The sequence below is a fragment of the Falco peregrinus genome, chromosome 8 (genome assembly GCF_023634155.1).
Source record: "Falco peregrinus isolate bFalPer1 chromosome 8, bFalPer1.pri, whole genome shotgun sequence".
Classification (NCBI taxonomy): Eukaryota; Metazoa; Chordata; class Aves; order Falconiformes; family Falconidae; genus Falco; species Falco peregrinus.
Genome location: NC_073728.1, coordinates 19,253,143 through 19,272,764, shown reverse-complemented (window position 1 = coordinate 19,272,764; position 19,622 = coordinate 19,253,143). Strand labels below are relative to the sequence as shown.

The window sequence follows — 19,622 nt, the reverse complement described above, 5'->3', positions numbered from 1 at the left end:
GAGGGGGGTCATTCGGTTACAGGGATATTATTGAGCGAAATCGGTGGAAATGCTGAGCTGCGGAGAAATCCGGTGATCGGCTCCCGCCTCCCCATTGGCCGGGCCGGTCACATGCCCGCCTAACTTTATTCAGTTGACAGCAAGTAGGAGGGCTCTATGGCAGGGGAAAAAAAGACAACACGAGAAAAATTAGTATTTTCTACCTTCAGAAATTAATGGCCATGAGTTCGTATATGGTGAACTCTAAGTATGTGGATCCCAAATTTCCTCCTTGCGAGGAATATTTGCAGAATAGCTACCTAGGCGAGCAGGGGGCCGAGTACTACAGTGACTCGCAGGGCTCTGATTTCCAGCACCAGGGTCTCTACCCACGGTCAAACTACAGCGAGCAGCCCTTTAGCTGTAGCAATGCCCAAGGCTCTGCCGTGCAGCCGCGGGGTCATGGACAGGAGCAATCCGGCCCAGCGAGCCACTTCCCCGGCCAAGCAGAGCATTGTCCACCGCCTCCAATGCCCAACTCGCGAGCCTGCAGCCAGCAGCCGGCCCTCAAAGCCCCAAACGGGTCAGCAGTTAAGCAGCCAGCAGTAGTTTATCCCTGGATGAAGAAAGTCCATGTTAACTCGGGTAAGGATCCTCTTCTTACTTTGCTCTTCTCCCCTGCTTCCGATCGTCCTCAGCGACGCTCGCCCGAGTCCCTGCCAGGCTCGTGGACGAGCTTTTTAAGCCGAGGTAGCCAATTACACTCGTCATAAATTTTTATTGCTGAGGAAATAGGCCGTTGGCCATGCGGGGCTTTGCCGTGCAGGGGAAAACTCCATTTTAGGAGCCTGGTAGAGGCTCACAGCCTACCTAGCTGCGTGTGCCTGCAGCGCCTGCCTTAAATGAGGGGGAGAGCAGCCCGTTCATTGTAAGCGACTGGGACGAATCCAGCCCGGCCACATGCTCGCAGCTCGTAAGGTTTTCTTTTGTAAAGTCGAACCGGCAAGTCAAGATTAGCTTTGTAAAGTTCTCCGTATTTTTTTCCCAGTGAATCCCAATTACAACGGAGGGGAACCTAAACGCTCCCGCACAGCTTACACCAGACAGCAAGTCCTAGAACTGGAAAAAGAATTTCATTTTAACAGGTACCTGACCAGGCGCCGCCGTATCGAGATAGCCCACACTTTGTGTCTCTCTGAGCGCCAGATCAAGATCTGGTTTCAGAACAGAAGAATGAAGTGGAAAAAAGATCACAAACTGCCCAACACGAAGGGCAGGTCTTCTGCCTCTGGTTCAAACCCCCATTTACAGACTGGTTCCAAGGACCATCAGACTGACTTGACAACTTTGTAGAAGAGGTGAAATTTTCCATTTCATCCTTTGCTTCTGACCAGTACTGTACATAACTGACACTGCCCAAGCAGAACCTGCATGTAGCAGCTAAGGACTCGAGAAACTGTCATCTTTCTTTAAGGTACTGTTGTACAAAGGAGACAAAATGACGCTACTCTGGACTTTTATTTTATTTGCCTCTGCTAGCACAACCTAAAAAAGGAAAAATAAAAAAAGGGGGGAAAGAAAGGAGGAAAAAAAAAAAGGAAACATCATGCAGGCAGTGGGAATTGGGAAAATATTAAACGAGACCTTCTGTCCATAAAAAGTAATAAATCATTGAAAATGACACTGTCCTGTGTTGCAGTTTTGAATTCGAAAGTAGAGGTTTGATGCTTTATTCTTGGATTTTTACTTTTAATTGTCTTTTTATCCCATGCAGTTTCGGGAGGAGGATGCATTTGGGCAAGTTGAGGACAGGAAATTTATAGCATAGTCTTTTATTTGAACATAAAGACTAGTAATTGTGAACTTTTTGTGCTGCTTACCTTTCTTGGTGTAATGAAAATACTTGCTCATTTCTATAACGTCTCAGAAGGTGTGCATAGAAATTAAGTCAAAACGGGTTATTTTATGTACTGATAGTGTTAGCGTATTTATTTATTTGTTATGTAGAAGAGTAAAGATAAAAAACAAAATAGTCAAACCAAAAAAGGAGAAGGGGAGCTGAAATACAGTATTTCTCCTTCCCAGTCCCATGAACACATGTATAATTGTTTACTTGTCTTGGACGTACACAACTTTCTTGTCCCTTTTTTTGATTTTCCTTATTTGTGAATAGGAAAGGCGTCCCTACTCCTTACCGTGTGCCATCCAGGGCTAACAGGCTTGAAATCTGTTTCCCAAGTCTGCTTTGCTCAGCGCTGTGCTTTAAACCATCAATACCTCATTTTAAAATGTAGAAAAAAAAAAGGGGGGGGGGGGGGGGAAAGGACCACAGAAGCCAACCCCTACAACAAAAAAATAAAAAGAAAACCCCCGAGTGAAAAATTAGTGTGATTTCTGATATAATCTGAGCCATTCAAAACTGAAAGCTGAATACATTCTTTCAATCAGATTTTAAATTTCTTTTCTGCCCGAGAGAAAGATAGGCTATGTGGGTTGCTGCTTTGTTTTGTTTTTGGGGTTGTTTTGGTCTGTTGTGTGTTGTTGTTTTGTGGTTTGTTTGTTGGTGGTTTTTTTGTATTTGGTTTTGGGTTTTTTTAAGAACAGTGATTGTTTTTGAGCAAGCCACGACACAAGACTCTGATGGCTGGAAATCTCAGCAAGTTGCTTTCAGGGAAAGGGGAAAGGCTTGGATGGGAGCAGAGCTGGTCTAATATCCACGGGTTTGTCCCTGGCTGCTGGCTGCATCGTGCCAAAGTTTTAGTGAGCTGTAACTACCAAACCCAGCCAAACCAGCTCCTTCAGCCACTTAAATCTCTGCTCATGAGATATTAAAGCTCAGCCCTTATCTCCTGTACCCTCAGGGCAGGATGGGAGAGGGACCATATAATTGAAATTGTAACGAGGTGATCCCTTTATTAAAGAGAAAAGAGGCAAAGAAGGAAACCCAGAGCAAACGCTGACGGAAAGTGGAAAGAGCAGGGGGTGAGTTAATGTGCCCATCTCCAGGCTGGGTGCTTCCCACCGAGGACTCACTGCTTTCTGGGCTCGCTCGGGAAAACACTGTCCAAAATGGGCTTGAATTAATTCGAAAATAAAAGGCGAGCTTTTCAACAGGGTGGTATTCGGCAGCATTAACTGTGGCCAGCGGTTAATTTCTGCCCTTTTCTCATCCCTAGAAGTCTGCAAAGTGTCTTTAAGACTTGGTCTTTTGTTTTAGAGCCTGGAGAAAACTCTTTGTTCTTCCTTAGGGTTAGCCCAGTTCTCAGACTTGCACACGGCAATACTTGAATATCTCCACGTCGTGATATTAAAGATGGATATTCCTGCATTATTCGCATCATTGTTTCTATGACAAAAAGCACCGAGTTCATACATAGTAAAGACGTCTTTTTTCTGACGCCTTCACGTTGAGAAGCTGAAAAGGTATTTTACTGAAGTTCGGCTAAATTGCAGGAACAGGTTCACCCAGAGGACAAATTTTCTATTCGATTAGTTGTATTTCAGCCGGGAAGAGTGACCTCTAAACCCTTAACCTTTTGGACCCAAACTACCCTTCCCTTTCTCTGGCATGGAGAGCAGCTAGCAGCAGCGCTTGAGGAGGGAATTCCTGAGACAAGTTTTCAAGTTTTGTTGCACCCCGTTCCTGTGGCAGCGGCCTCCAGAGTTGTCCAAAGCCCTCCCTTTGCTCTTCATACGAATCTGGGGTGGGGTGAGGGGGAGAAAAACCTCTGTGGCTGCTCTTCTTGAAACCCCCCCTCCTGGACCCCCGCTGTTTACTTAGAGTCTGTGATAAGTTGGCTGGGAGCAGGGCAAAAGTGTTGTTCGAGAAAGAGCTACCAACTTTGGCATCTGTGGTACAGTTCTGGAAAATAATGGCCTTGGATAAGCAAATCCTTGCTTTGTGCTTCTTATCAACCGAGTTGGCTCCCGGAGTTAAAGGACCAAATTCTGCTCCCAGATTTCCTTCCCCCATCCACTGAAGTCAAACAGGGATGTAGCTTCCAGCAGAATTTGTCTCGTTGTCTTTTGAAATGTTAATATCTCCAGGACGAGTGTTGGGTTCAGCAGGCACAGCTCTTACAACCCTGTTTGCAAGTCCCTTTTGAGAGAAGCTGGGGCACTGTAAGTTTGTTTAGTTGTAATTGCCTTGTAAGCTTGCAGAATAAGTGAACAGGAGGCAGAAAGTACCAAAAGAAATAGTTTCCAGCTGCCAGTGCTCTGAAGGGTCAGGAATGTCTGTAATAACGACCAGCAGCACCCACTGGTCAGTATCTCCCGTGCAAAGCAAACCTGAGATTTATATTTTGTTGGTTTTTAACCTTATTCCAGAACTATTTTGTGGAGGAAGCGAAGTTGGTGATTTTTGTTTATCATGGGTGAAATGTTGTGCATTGGAGCCTTTGTTGAATAGTCACATTGTCCAGCAATACCCCCATCTCTGTTAAAGTGTGATGCTTTTTATAGACCTTGCCAATGTTTTGCTGCCATTGATTAAAGTGTTATTTATACTAATTGTCGCCTGTAGTTTTGATGTAAGCCCTCCATATACATTTGAAATAATAAAAGGTGTAGAGAAATAGATTCTGGTTTGTACCTTGAACAAACAGTCCTTACAAGGTGGGTCTCTCTCCTGTGAAAATGCTGTCCCTCCCATCATTATAGTGTTAAAAGATGAGTGACTGCATAGCATCCTTCCAAATGTCCCTTTGAACAGGTTTGATGACTGCCCCAGCCATAATGGTGTGACTCTAGGCCAAGCTGGAGTCTATATTTACATTTAGGCTGCAGTTAAAAGTGCCTGTCATCCATTTGCTACTGCTTTGCATTTAACAAGCCCTCCTAGAATGACTCCCGGATTTATGCATGTGTGGTAGGAGGCAAGGAACCACACCTGAAGTCACCTCGATCCCCACACAGATGTGTGCCTTTTAGATGGGTGAGTCCTGGAAGGAATCTATTCAAAAAAGAAATGGAAATTTGAAATTGAAATGCAGTGAGTAGCTTTTCCGGACAGTAAGCTTCACTTTTTTCGCCAATACAAGCAAAAGATGACAAGAGAACACAAAACTTGGAGAGTTTAAACTTTCCCATGCACCTAAGGCAAACATCAGCTTTTTCTCCCCTCCATAAGCACCTCAGACAATAACACATACCTCCGGCCAGGAGAAGTCGACTGCACTGTTTTTGTCATAAGTATTTGTCACCGAGGACTTGTCCTCTCCTGGAGCATGGTCAAGGCACGAGTCCAAAAAGACAGTCCCTTGCTCAGCCCGGGAAAGGAGCCGAGGTGCACAGAAGGAGGCATGTGCCCTTACTGCCTGGAGCGCGCAGAGGGAGGGGGAGCGTGCGTTTCTAAGCACACACTGGCTAAGTTTAAACATCGAGGCACATTTTGTGATTATACTTTCTCTCGCTCCTGTTTAATGGCTCCTCCTGTTACTCCCGATACATCAATACAGTTCTGTATATTATATCACCACTAGTCGTTAAGGTAAGAATGAAGAGGAAAGGCAGAGTCAATAGCAAACCCCACTCACTGTACAGTACAGTAAATAGGGACCTCTCGGTGCAGAGCCACACCGCTTCCAACGGCCATGTTTGTTAGCCCTTTCCCCTGATTCTTTTCCTTTTTTTTTTTTTTCCCCTCTCCCGTCTCCCTCCAAGCCTAGAGACCAAAATAATCTTGCTAGGAACAGTCATAACAGGCAGAATTTCAAAGTGCAAGGAAGATGATAAGAATAGATTTCTACAAGTCCTGACCACGTGATTTGCGAAATAATTAATTCAGCACGTCCCTTAAGAAACACGGAGTCGTCATTAATCTGCCAAGCAAAGGACTCTATCAGACTTGAAAACTGAAGAGATCCCAAGAATATAATATACAAAGGGTGCAGTCCCTCTCTCTGCACACCTAGCTCTTTGGTAGCTGCCGAAAAAGAAGCGCCCGGTACGTAAATATTTTTTACTTTTATTCCTTCTTATTTAAGCCTTAATGAACTCAGCTGTCAAACGCTTGACAAATAGGGCACGCTGCTTCCTGGTTTCCAGCTCGGCAGCGGCCGGGAACCGGACCGGGCGCAAGCGGTGACCTTTGCTTCCCAGGGAGTGGGGGGAAGAGGGCGATCACGGAGCGGCGCGGAGGCACCGCGGAGCGGCGCGGAGGAGGCAGGCTGACCGCCTCCTGGGGCGGCGGCGCTGGCCGCGGCCGCCTTCGCGGGCAGGCGCGGAGCGGCGCGGAAGGAACAAAGCGGCTGCCAGGCGAGCCGCTGCCCGGCCCCACCGGCGGGGAAAGGCCCTCGGCCCCTCTGCCAGCGGGGTCGTAAATTCTGCCGTGTGCCTTTGACAGGGGGGCTGCAGCGAGGCCGGACCAGCGCCGAGCGCGCCTTCCCCCCGCCGCCCGCACAAAGGCCGGCCGGCCCCGGCCCCGCTGCCCCGGGCGCCCTGCCCGCCGCCCGCTCCTGCCCTGCCCGCTCCTGCCCTGCCCGCCGCCCGCTCCTGCCCTGCCCGCCGCCCGTCCCCGCCCGAGCCCGCCGCCCGTCCCGGGGCTGCGGAGGAGCCGGGGTGCACTCAGCCCCCGAAGCGGGCACGCCGCCTTTCAAGCCCCCGATCAATAGCCCGGACCAGAAGGAAATCGGATTTATATTTTTATAGAAAGCCACTCTCTATAAACCCTATAGAATATGGACAACGAGGCTGAGATTCCTCTGTGAAATCCCAGGGTCAGCTGGAAATACTTTCTGCAAACAGGATATTCTTTATTATCCCTTGCTGGAGTAATTTCTAAAAACCCCTAGATTGTAGCTTTTTATTACTTCCGTTTCGGTGGCAGGACAGAGACAAAGTTTCCTATGTTATGAATTATACATTCAAACAATAACACATTAATTCAATTATTCAAAGATGACAAATGTTTATGTGCTTTGGTAGTGACTAAGGAACAGATTTGCTACTTCACGAGAACTCCTACGTTTTTATCAATGAAGTTTTATATTATCCTGTTGGTCCGGGAAAGAAACCAAACTCCACCAAGACAGGCAATAAAATGGACCCGAACATAAATCGCAGCCCTTTCATAAGAGCGTTTATTCCCGCATATAGCCCGGGCTATTTTATCAGTTTGACAATTGCCGGAGTTGTTGTTATAAATCATCATAAGTAATTCCTGAAAGGGTGCGAGGCTGCTGGGGGGCGGGAGGAGACTGTAAATCTTTCTGTTTTATTGCTCTATGAACATATGCTCCGATTGAAGAAGTCTTAGATCCTTTACTGGAGACAAATTCGCGCAAAGCTGGAGTCCCACCAGCGAAAGGATTAACATTTCCTTAATACTTTTTCAGTCCCCTTTACGATGTCTTAATTCTGGTGACGGTGGCGAAGGTGCTCCTTTCTTTCAGCCGTCCTCCATTTTCGCATTAAGCAGTGCCTTTCTTTTCTTTAAGCCCTAGACTCTGAAAAAGACACCCCAGGGCTGTGGGGCTTTTTCCAGGGGGTTCTGAGCTGCCCTCCAAAAAGGCATATTCTTCTGAATCTTCTTCGTGTTCTTTGCTCGACCGGTGGCCAGCTTTTCCCTCGCACTTTTGAGTAGGAAGCGAAAGACCTCTCCGTCATCCAAAATGTCTAAACAGCGGCCAGAATTATGTTCGGCTTTGTGTGTATGTACACAAGTATGCAGAACACGCTGTGCGTGTAGGGGTTGCTGTATGTACACACAGACACGCGAGCGCGGGGGGCTCTGCAAAACTACCCAGACGCCGAAATATATGGCTGACGAAAAAGGATATAAAGAACCATTACCTCTTACTTGAGGCGAGATTTAAGTGCATCATTTCGAAGAAATATAGGATTATAAATCCGAAGCCGTACACAATAATTTACATTGAACTTATGTTTCCATCACTGGACTCCAATCTTTTTATAACTGGTTTGCAAAGTCAGGAAAAGCAATGTAATTTAGATAAATGTTGCAATGCACTTACGGTTAGTATTGTAAGGTAATACGTTACTGTCACCTCCCCATGCTTTGGATGGTAATGAAATCATAGCAGATGTTAGATTAGGTGTGGTGTATTTATAGCTACAGATATGTTAGAAAAATCAAACAGAGGAGCTAATATAAATTCCCCCCCCCTCCAACTGGAACTGTTGGGGAGCTTTGTGGGCACTCATGACGGATATACATCGGGTTTGCTCTATGTCTCTTCATACACACAAGAGAGGGGAGGCAGGCTCAGGGCAGACACACACACGCACAAATGTCATGAGGGTTTTTTTTCTCCCCAACGCTTGTTTAGCCTCCAGACAGGGGTAGTCTCCCCCTGCCCCGCATCTTCCCGGTACAGAGCAGGAGAAAACAAAAATTCGCGCAAGCCAGCGAGCGCCTTTCGGCCAGAGCAGCGCTCCTGCGGAGCTGCCCCCGGCGCAGGCTCTCGGCGGCAGCCGGTCCCAAATACCTCCTCTTTCTCCGCCGGGAATTTCTGCGCCCTGGGATCATCCCGCGGAATTCACCTTTTCCCCGGCTGCGCAGGCCCCGCAGGGCGCGTAAGTGCGGAGCGGAGCGGCGCGGAGCTCCGCGCGAGGAGAGAAGGCTCGGCAGTGCGGCCGGGCGGGCCGGGCCGGGGCCGGGGCACGGGGCGGGGGGCGGCCCGTCCCACCGGGCCCGGTGCGGCAGCCCCGCTGCGCGGGGGCGCGGGCGGCCGCGGGGAGCGCGCCAGCCTCGGCCCCGGCGAGCTGCTCCTGCGATCACGTGGGCGAATATGCCTGTATTTTAAGGCAGTGGCTATATTTCTGATTATAAAGGGGTTTCTCCCGCTTGCCCCCAAAATTCATCAATGGCCGCACGATTTAGAACCAAAACAGAACACGAGCCGGCCAATTGCTGCCTTTGGTTCCAGGAGGCTGATGGCTAAAGGGTTGTGTTGATTTTTTTTTCTTTTTTCTTTTTTTTTTTCCTAAGCCCAACAAATTCCGATTTCCACTCGCTTTCTTTTATTGGTAGTTGAGTTTGAGCCTCTTTGCGTTCTATCGGGAATTCTGGTGTATGGAAATGTCTGTAAAACCGCAAGATCAGGTTTAGGAGAGTATTGTCTGCAGACAAAGGGTGAAGGATATATTCTAAGAACTGCAAGCGCAGATGCTGAAAAGTGAGAAGCCCAGGTTTATGATAAATTGATACACAGGTAAGCAACTGCATGACAAAATGGGACCTTTAACCACAGGGGCTGCATTATCGCCTTTACTCAGAGACTGTCTGGAATTTGTTTGCAATCTCTGTCCATAACGGCTGCAAATGCATGGAGTGGTCTTCACCTCCTTGAACGTTTTAAGCTGTATCTTCTTTTTATTATGCTCTTTAAATAAAAAGCGGACTCCTTCCCAAAGGCTAGGGGAAGACGTTTACCCCTACCCTTTCCTCGATATTCGGTGGTTTCAGGAAGGGAATTGAAAATAAGCAAAGAAAGGAGGGAGAGACAACTTTGCTGGATGCTCCCGTTGCCAGAATAAGATTGAGCATCACGTTAACGCGTTGCCGTGGATAGCCGGGCAGGGGGTAGCCGTGTTGATTTGTAAAGGACGATTTAAAATAGGTTCATCAGTAATGTAGCCCCTACATAGGGTCTCTTAAATATTCCTGCCAAGCACCTTCCCGAACCTTTTCCCCTCGCCGTGCATTTGTGTTCCTCAGTGGCTGTTGTTTTCCTCCCCCAGTTGTTTTAGTGTGGATATTACCGGTACGCTCATGCCTTCGAGTTAACACACGCTGTTTGAAGCACGGCTTGATGTTTAGCTACCGAGAAGTTTCTTGCCCTGCATTTGTGCGGTTTGATCAATAAGACGGTGGGAAGATGCCTGGGGAGGGGGGAACTGGTGCCTCTCCGGGCGGCCTGGGGGGCTGGGAGCGGCCACACAGCCTCCCCGCATACATTTGCGGCTCAGCTCCCTCTTGGGCTGTTGCAACTGGCCCGGTTCTCCCAGGAGCGCCTGTTTCCACTGCCTGTGGCCTGCCTGGGGCCCGGCTGAACTCTCGGTTATGTTTGTTCGACAGCCCCCGCGTGCAGCCCGGTTTTGTGCTGGCGAGCAGGAGCGGGTGTAGGGCTGCCCGGACCCTGCCCGCCCCGAGCGACCCGGGCGAGTCCTCCGTGGGAGACAGGACAGGGAGCCTAGGGGCAGAAAGTTGGAGTGGGTTTTTTTTTTTCTTTCTGTTGCTTGTTGCTCTGCTCGATCAGAAGTTAAAAGCAGTGAACATTTTTCTTAGCTGTATGCCTCCAAGCTGCTGGCCTGCCAAGTTAGTCAGCTGAATCCAATTACTGCAAGCAGCATTTCATTTGGCTCGATGGAAGCACTCACTTATAACTTCACCTAAAATTTCAATAATACCTATATTGGGCCCACGCCTGAATAATCCTAAAGATTTCCCTGGGTTTAGCTCTGGCAACTTCTCCGAGGCCAGCTCTGCAGGAGCAGCGCTGGGAGCGGAGCAAAACCCCGGTGTGCTCCTACTCCCCTCTCTCTCCGCAGAGCAAACTTTGGGGGCTCTCTCTCTGGCGCAGAAATCTCGATATTTGGCCAAGCTCTCTCCAAGTAAAGCGTGTCTAGAGCAGGAAGGCTATTGCTTCTAAGGTTGAGGAGCCGCTTCGGAAAGGGATGAGAAGTCGATAATTAATTAGGCACAAAATGAAAACTTACCGTGTAATCAACAGCGGCTAACAATGACTTGGTTTGCAATGTTATGATCTCTCCGCTCAAGGGCTAAGGTGCAACCCAACTTATGCTGCTTTCATACACCCTGTAAAGTGTGCTCTTTCTAATGAACTCTCTTGAAAAAAAAAAAAAAAAAAGCACTTAAAGTTGACGTACGCCCACGTGAATATATTATATAAGACGTTACCGGGACAGGCCTGGGCCAAGAACCTGAGCGAGCATCATGTGTAATCATGAAGCTCCACTTCCCTAACTCCAGTTTGCCAGCATAAATTAAGGTGATTTGGAGGGGGAATGTAGCATCCTACTGGGTTTGGGTAAGGAGCGAGAAGACTTGGTGGAAAGTTGTAAGGTCTGTTGTGTTGTGAGCTATTGGAGGCGCTTCCGTTGGTTGTTCATTAAGTGGTGAGTTATTGCTGTACGAGCCAAAGGTCATTTCAAAGGCTTATGGTGGCTAGAAATCGTCTTTATAATGACCTGGGCTCCTTTGTGGGGGATTTTCTGGCACTCTTAAGTTGTTGAAGTCCTGAGTCGACACGTTACACAGCCAAACGCAAAACGCTCATTTCGAGCCGCGAAAATTTTCGGCGCATTTTCGGCGCTGGGGTTTCTTCGTTTGTCTTTCTGTCTTAACCGGGGCCTTGGGGGAGGAAGGGAGAGAGACCCGCGGTATCTCCGTTTCCGCGGAGCGCTCCGCGGGCGGCGGGTGCGGCGGGTGTGGCCGGCGATGGAGCGCCCGTCCCCCCCGTGCGCTGCTTCTCCGCGCCCCGGCCCGGCCCGGCCGCTGGGGAGGCGGGCGCAGCTCCGCGGCCGGTGCGCGGGGCCCGGCGGAGTGGCCGCCGCAGGCCGTCCTGCCCGGGTCCGATCCGCAGCCGGTGTATCTTGCTCGTTTGTTTGCTCCCCGCCACTCTCAAAAGCGCTATTACTAAATGAAGAGAAACGTCTGCCCTTTGTCTGGTAAAAGACCTGGCACGGATGCAGAGACACGGTGAGGGGCTGCGGACGAGGTGTGCATTTATTAACAAAGTCGTAAGGAAGAAAGTCCAAAACAAAGCAGTTTCCGCTGAGAGTTCTCAATTCTATTGCAGGTCCGTGCCCACGGATTATCCAAAGGAACCTGAAGATCCTACCCACACAGTTAAAGTCAAAAATCAAGAAAAAACATAAGTGTGGTGAGTTCTCTGAATTTCCTTTTCCATCCACGTCTCTCGCTTCCCCGGGCGCGATGGGCCCCTAGCAGGGTGCGCCGCCGTGGCCCGGCCGCCGGCCCGCCGAGCGGGGAGCGGGGAGCGCCGGCGGGGCTGAGCCCGGCGCCGCAGGGTCCCGGGGTGCCGCTGCCCGCCACGCCAAGTAACTAAAGCCCCGCTGGAAGCAGCCCGTGCTCGGAGGAAGCCCAGCCCGGCCGGGGAGCAGCCAAACCCTAGACCCAGCCGGTGGCTCTGGCGAGGGCTCCGTAGCCGGTTTGAGAGGCCCCAGTGCCCTCTCTCAGCACCCCCAGAGGCGAGACACCCCCCGGCTCAGGCGCAGCCACAGCGGTGGGTGCCGGCTGCTCGCCCGGGGCAGAGGCTCCCCATGGCCCGGCTCCCCTGCCCCAGCCCGGCGCGGCAGCCAAGTCCGCCGGCGGCTCCGGCGCTTTCCTTATATACGGGGCTGCCGCGGGCCGGCGGCCGGGAAACGTCCCGAGCGGGGGATTCTTTTGCCGGGCTCCCTCCTACGCGCCGGCTGCTTTGCACTTCTGAAAGTGCCGGGGCTTGGGAAGTGTTTTCCTTTTCATTCCTGGCTGGAGCGTTTACTGCCACGGCGCTAGCAGTCATAAATTTTGTTACAAACCGCAATGACAGGTGCATTGATATGCACCCTGAGAGCTCCGGCTGCTTTAATAACCGTTCCACTGGCCGTTCTCACCGCCTCTTATTTATTCGGTATCATATTAGATATTGATCCTAAGCAGAATTAAGTGTAGTGGAAGTTTTAGTAGAGAGCTGCTTAATATGAACGTGTTGGGAGGAAAGCGACTGGCAGCGCTGGGCCGGTGGCAGTGTAGGCTCCCGCTGCCCCCCAGACAGAGCCGTGAGGGGGTCGGTAACCTCCAAAAGCGCTGGAACCAGTGGTGGGACAAAAAGCCCCATTATGGTGTGCAACGCCTAACAGTTCAGATGCGGTTAAACTTTCTGGAGAGGAGGAAGGGAAATCTGAAACACAGACATGGATACTTTGCGGCTTCCTACCCTCGGTGCCTCCAAGCCCACCTCCCACGGCTCGGCCTCACCATTTGGATGTCACTTCCCCCCCACCCCCCTGCTCCCCCTCCTCGGAGGCTGTTTCTGGCCAAATCACCAAGTGTTGAGCCCCTGCTTTGGTGTCACCTATAAAAACATCACCCCGGGCCTTACACTCCTGGAAAAATCAAACCCTGGAAAGGTCTGTCTTGCTCCCTCTCCCTCTTTCTCTCCCTCTCTCTCTTTTTAAGATCTAAAGATGAGCCACCAAACAGTTGAGCATTGTCCATGTGATTTATGGCCCATAGCCTCCTTTTTAGGTTCAAGCAGAGTTCACAAGCAGTTGGTATTTCAGAAAAGAAATAAGGCTTTTAACAGCTTAACAGCAATATTCTTTCTTAAGATTCTGCGTATTCTTTTGGGAACTATATTTCACAAGGCACATAAAAGCCTACGCTTAAGGCGGTGTTGTGCTAACAAAAGTCCTCAGTCCAGACCGCTCCCGAAAATGTAGATGACAGAAATGGAAAAAGAGACAGTTATTTTGCACAGAAATTCTTTCAAGACTCATCAAGATTATCACAGCGTGTTAAAACTCATCTGAATCGCCATCGTCTATTTCCATAGATTTTTTTTTTAACTCAGATTTTCCAGGAGAGGAAAATAGCTCTTTCCCCATTTCTGTCAGCTTCGCAGATCATCCCAAGCTTTTGTTCAGGGAAGAAAAGGACCCCGGCAGTTCGTAACTGGGGATAAACGGCCGAGAGCGGCCGCGGATCGCAGCTCGCTGAGGTTATTGAGTTAAACAGACGTGTTTCCCGGTGAATTTTAGAGAACAGGTCAGCGGTATTTGGCGATACCAATTGCTGCGGGAGAAAGCAGTACCCTGGCAGTATAGGCTGGACTCTGTCAGTATAGGCTGGAGAATGGTAATTATCGGACACTGTTCAAAAAATTTTAGCTGCTCTTCTCTGGTATGTTAATAGGCTTAAACCCTGAAGAAATACAACGAACCCCTAAGATACGTTGAGTTACAGACTTACATTGCCAGGTGAAGTACGTGTTAATTTCAAATTTACTAAAAATGTCGTAGAAAGCCCTTATTCGACAAGAAAAATAAGAACAAGGAATATTGAAAAGCCGCAACAAAATTGCAGAACAGTTTCTATCTTGCATCAAGCTCAGAGAAGTTTCGGGAGCGGCAAAGGGAAAGGTAACAGCACCCTTCCCCAAAACATCTGCCCTAAGGGGACTATGCGCTTTCGGTCTGAGCAGCCCCGTCGGGGGGCCAGGGGGGCAGGGAGGGGAGCGCCATAAGTTTGCAGCAGGAAAAAGAAGAGAAATCCCTAAAAACGATCTTCAGTGTCTCAGGTTCTTTATACCGGGGAAAAAGAAAGGGGATGAGAAACGTTGGGTGAGGGAATTTAATTCATCACGGAATTAAAATAGGGGAGCTGACCTGCGACTTCCTTTATAGTGCAAAGTGAAGGGAGTGAATGGCGCCGGTTATATTTTAACTCCGGAGGAATCCGGGGGAAAGAAGGAGGGCGGGTTTACAAAGGGGACGGGGTTTCTCTGCCTCTGCTAGGCCACAGCCCGGGCTCAATCCATCATGTCAGCCGTGCGCGGCCGTGCGCACGCGTGCCGGCCGGGCGGGCAAGGGGGCTCTCCGCCGGAACGGGCCGGTGGTCCCCGGGGACGCCACCCAGCGTGGCCCCGCATTGCGCTCTGAGAGCCCTTGCCTGCAGCCGCGGGGGCCGGTCCAGCGAAACCCGTGCGGGAACGGTCCAAAGACAAAACAAAGCAAGAAAACATCCCTCAAAAAGTGGCCTCTAGGAAGTCCAGCCAGTGTGGTGTTTCCCCCGCCTCCCCCCAGCAGCATTTCTCTTGGGTGGCTCCTTCCCTCCTGTGCCCTGTTCTCTCCCTGGTGTGCCCCGGTTTGCACTGGCTCTTGCCGGCTGACCCTCTTCCTTCCCTGGTGTCCCTTGCTCCCTCCTTGGCAACTCTGGTCCTTCCCTGGTGTCCCCTGCTCCTTCCTTGATGACTCCCGGTCCCTCCCTGCTGTCCTCCGGTCTCTCCCTGGTGCCCTGCTCCTTCTCCGCTGCCCCTGCTCCCTCCCCACTGCCCCCGGGCCCACCGGCCCAGCCGAGGCTGGAGGTGCTGGGGTGCTTGGGGGCCGGCCCGGCCGCTCCCAGCCGGCGCCCCCCACTGAAGGTCTCTTTTGTGTCCCCGTTGTCCCCCTCCCCAGGTGGCTGCGAGTGGCCCGGGCCGACGACGTGAAGCGCGGGGCGGCGGTCAATGTTATTTGAGCGGGGGCCGCGGGCCTCGGCGATCGCAGAGCGGAGGATGCAGAAAGCCGCCTACTACGACAACGCGGGGCTCTTCGGGGGCTACACCTACAGCAAGGCCGACGCCTACCCCTACGGCGCGGCCCACCAGCCCTACGGCCAGGCTGGCCTGGACGGCGAGTACCCCGGCTCCGCCTGCTCCGTCCAGGGCTCGGCGCCTGGCCGCGCCCCGGCCCACAAGGGCAGCGAGCTGAGCGGCAGCTGCATGCGGACGGCCGGGGGCGGGCCCGGGGGCAGCCAGCCCCCGGGCATCGGCGAGCAGCAGCCCTCGGCGCTGCCGCCCTCCTCCCCGCCCAATCCCCCTCCCAGCGCACCCCCTCCGAAAAAAGCCAAGGGGGGGCCCAACTCCTCGGGCTCGGCCACCGCCACTCTCAGCAAGCAGATATTCCCCTGGATGAAGGAGTCCCGGCAGAACTCCAAGCAGAAAAGCACCTGCGCCCCCTCAGGTAGCCCAACACCCCCGCCTCAGCCCATTGCCCGTCCGGGGAGCCGGGCTGAACCCCTCGGGCTGAGTCCCATGGCCCTGCGCCTTGTTCCCTGCTCCTCCCGCTGCCATCGCCTCTCCGCCCCGCTCGGGGGTCCCCGCCCTGCCGGGCGCTGCAGGTGGGGCAGGCTGGGGGGTCCTGCCGCGCTCCCCCTGCCAGCCCAGGAGCGGCAGGCGCGGCCCCGACGGGTCCCGGCAGCGCCTGGACGGGCGGTCGCTGGGAGCCCCTGGGGGAGGCAGCTGCGGGGTGGTGGTGGGTGTATGCCGGGCAGGGACGGATGCAGCACCGCCCCCGGGCCCCCTGGCTCCCCTCCCCGGGTGCCGGCAGAGCGCGAGAGGGCGGCGGGGCTCCGGGGGACCCCGGGGGGGGGGGCCTTCGGGGGGCACCAACGGCTCTTTGTGCCTCTTCCCCGCAGGAGAGAGCTGCGAGGACAAGAGCCCCCCCGGGCCGGCCTCCAAGCGGGTGCGCACAGCCTACACCAGCGCGCAGCTGGTGGAGCTGGAAAAGGAGTTTCACTTCAACCGCTACCTGTGCCGGCCGCGCCGGGTGGAGATGGCCAACCTGCTCAACTTGACCGAGCGGCAGATCAAGATCTGGTTCCAGAACCGCCGGATGAAATATAAAAAGGACCAGAAAGCCAAAGGCATCATGCACTCCCCCGTCGGACAGTCCCCAGACCGCAGCCCCCCCCCTGAGCGGCCCAAACCACGTCGGCTACTCCAGCCAGCTCCCCAGCGTCAACAGCCTCAGCTACGACGCGCCCTCGCCCACCTCCTTCGCCAAATCCCAGCAGAGCATGTACGGGCTGGCCGCCTACACGGCGCCGCTGAGCAGCTGCCTGCCGCAGCAGAAACGCTACGCGGGCGCGGAGTACGACCCCCACCCCATGCAGAGCGGCGGCGGCGGCTTCGCCAACCCCAGCCTGCAGGGCAGCCCCGTCTACGTGGGGGGCAACTTCGTGGACTCCATGCCGGCCTCGGGCCCCATGTTCAACCTGGGGCACCTGCAGCACCCCTCCTCCGCCAGCGTGGACTACAGCTGCGCCGCCCAGATCCCCGGCGGCCACCACCACGGACCTTGCGATCCCCACCCCACCTACACGGACCTGTCCTCTCACCACACCTCTCAGGGACGGATGCAGGAGGCGCCCAAGCTCACGCATCTGTAGCGGGGCAGCGGCCGGCGGGGCCCGCTCCCCTCTCCATTACCTCATTTTTTTCTGACGGGACAGTGTTACTTTGCTCTCGAGTGCCAACAGTATTAGTGGATTTGTCTCCCCTAGCAGCTCCTCTCTTTCTTCCGCAGCCCCGAGTAGGTCCGTGAGCAGGAGCCTTTCTCTTAGAGCTGTTTTAAGCATGACAGTGCAATATACTGCAAACCGAGGGACTGATAAGCTGGTAATGATGTACTTGAAGGTAAGTCTTAGAGATGCTGTAGTGTTAGCAGCCGTCATGCTGAGGTGTGTTAGACCAGGCGTGAGCGGTGGGAACTCGCCCGCGCGTAAGCTTATTTCAGAGAAGTTAATTTATGAATTCTTCCGTAACGTAAGGATCGCATCGGACTAAATGATATGTATTTATTATTTTAAGCGAGACATTTTTGTATCACTGATTATTTATCCTCGTCTTAATGTATTTATGTGGGTATTTGTAGAGTTTCTTCACCAGTACTTCGAGAGAGCGATTCAGGTCCGTGGTGACTGACATTTCACCTATTTAGTATATTCGGTCTGAGCTAGTTGAGAGAGTAGTCTTGAACAGTTGTAACAGTGGCTGGTGTTTGTAGTTTATGTAAGGGTTAAGTAAGACAGCAAGTCGTGAGTCATTAATAGAGTAAAACAAACTGTGGCATCACACAAAGAGCCGTTACACTTTAAAAGAAAATATCGAAAGTATTTTTAAAGTATTTATTTCTAACCGGCTGGCCCCACTCGAGCGCCTCGGTGGCTTGGCTGGCAGCAGGCTCGGCCGGGTGAAGCCACCTTTGTGGCTGGAAGCGCAGCCGCTTTGAGGAGGTGACCTACAAAGTGGGGCGCTTGGCCATCTTGTTTCAGATCAAATCCTGCATACGAAAACCTCGGTGAGGTTAACATATATTTATTGACTGGGTATCTGTCGCACATATTATTATTTCAGTGGGCTATTTTGTTATTATTTTTTTTTAATTACACTCTGGCTATCTGAAATAGGAAAGGAATTAGAAGCTTAGAACGCAAAAAAAAAAAAAAAAATTAGAAACCCTCTGATAGTGCTAATTTCATTAGGGTCTCCATGGCAATCCGCGCAGCAGCTGCTGCCTCCTTTGTTATTTATACTGTTGTCTTTATAGTAACCATAAATCAATTTTTTAGACATCTTTCGAAGCCCGAGCTTTTCCTCTTGTTTTTCATAAAAATAAACTTTGAAAGAAAATTGACAATCAGATACACGCAGCCGAAGGGGAGTCGCCGAGGCAGGGGGGGTGCGGGCAGCGGCCGGGAGGTGCCGCCGCACTCCCCGGCGCTTGTCCAGGACCGTCCCGTCCCCTCTGGCCGCGGCAGAGGGGCACCGCTGCCTCTCTGCCACCAACGGGACAGTTAACATGGGGGTGGGGTGAGGTGGGGACAGAGAAAAAAAAGAAAAAAGGATCGATGCTGTGAACCCTCGTGTTTCCTCCTCTCTAGTTACACGGCTGTGTTGAATCCCTCGCTGGATTTACAGAGATACTTCTTTTGTAAACGTTGTCATTAAAGTCTCTTCCTGACGGTACATGTCGCTCTGAGAAGACTATTCTTATCTCTTTCTAAAAGTGTCGAGTTAAAGATTAATCCGAACCTCTGTATTCCCCACCAAACCATCTGACGCGCCACTTCCCAGTTTGACAAACACTGCAGCTCCTACTCCATTCTCTAATGACAGGACCTGGCATTCCTCTTGTGAGAAATATTTTAACTTCTCCAATTCTGGTCAACACAGACAAGTTTTCTTTCTTTTATTTTCTTCTTTTCTTTCTCCTCCCTGCTTTCTTTCTCGTCTTCTGGTATTTATGTTTGGCTGGACAGTAACGATTCAAAATATTACTTAGGGTTTTATTTCCCCCTCTGTGCTATTTTAACAATGTCGTGCTACATTGAGAAGTGTATCTTTCGTTTAATTTCACTTTTACCCAAGCAAATTTGGATATATGTGTTGTAGGTCTGTAAACAAAACAGAACAGAATAAAGTGCTTTGTTCGGAGACATATTTTAACCATTTTGAGCCCTAAAATTGTTTTCTATGGAAGTTTTCACACAAATTGTTAGAAGCTCCATCCAGGAGTAAACAAAACATACAAACAATGCAAAAAGTAAGGCTAAACACCACTTGTGAATTATACTTCTATAATATTCCATAAATATATATATATATCTATGTTTGTATCTCCAAAACTTTCTGTAATCAATGTACCCATGACTGAAATTGTCCATGTAGGGTTTCATGTGTGTTCTTGAAAAGACAGTCTGTTTTGCATCACCTGCCTCTATCTTCGAAACAGCAAGGCACTACCATTTCTGCAGGGCTGTCCCTGGTGTAACCTGATGTGCTTTTCCCAAGTGTTCCCCACCTTCACGCTCTATAGGCTGTTCTTCAGTGTTTGCTCTGACTTACACTATTAATTCTTAAATGTGTTAAGAAAGAAAAGGCCATTTATAGATAGCCCTTCCCCAGGCCTGAGGAAGAACCGGGTTTTGGAGGAATACTGATCACAAACACGGTGTTACGACGCACACTGCCCTGAATTATTTTCATAGTGCAGAAAGACAGGGTTTGCAGACTTGGCTTCCAGTGGGGGAGGAGGAGGAGCATGTGCGAGGGAGAATCTTCTTGTAAATAAATTCACTTTCTTCTCTGTGACTCTGGCAGAGGTGTCTCGTT

General features: G+C 51.2%; 4 protein-coding genes across 6 annotated transcripts in view; 3 read left to right on the top strand and 1 right to left on the bottom strand.

Annotated features, from left to right (window-relative positions):
* Positions 1-12,341, bottom strand: part of LNPK (lunapark, ER junction formation factor) — a 170,881-nt gene extending 158,540 nt beyond the window's left edge. For both annotated transcript variants that reach the window (XM_055811338.1, XM_055811340.1), the window contains exon 1: positions 12,330-12,341. The gene's annotated coding sequence lies outside the window, so the exon portion shown is untranslated. The remainder of the gene's footprint in view (positions 1-12,329) is intronic.
* MTX2 (metaxin 2) overlaps positions 1-19,622 on the top strand; it is a 76,337-nt gene that overhangs the window by 57 nt on the left and 56,658 nt on the right. The window contains exon 1 of one of the 2 annotated variants that reach the window (XM_055811335.1): positions 6,513-6,516. The exons of the other annotated variant lie outside the window; for it this stretch is intronic. The gene's annotated coding sequence lies outside the window, so the exon portion shown is untranslated. Of the gene's footprint in view, positions 1-6,512; positions 6,517-19,622 lie in introns of those variants that run through there. 2 annotated transcript variants of the gene reach the window in all.
* Positions 50-1,807, top strand: HOXD4 (homeobox D4). Its single transcript, XM_005237128.4, has 2 exons — positions 50-624; positions 1,028-1,807. The coding sequence occupies exons 1-2, from the start codon at positions 216-218 to the stop codon at positions 1,330-1,332; spliced, it is 714 nt and encodes a 237-aa protein (XP_005237185.1). The 5' UTR covers positions 50-215; the 3' UTR covers positions 1,333-1,807.
* HOXD3 (homeobox D3) lies at positions 15,153-18,283 on the top strand. Its single transcript, XM_055811342.1, is given in 3 exon segments — positions 15,153-15,690; positions 16,145-16,428; positions 16,430-18,283. Coding segments are annotated over 3 exon segments (1,248 nt in total). The 5' UTR covers positions 15,153-15,194; the 3' UTR covers positions 16,898-18,283.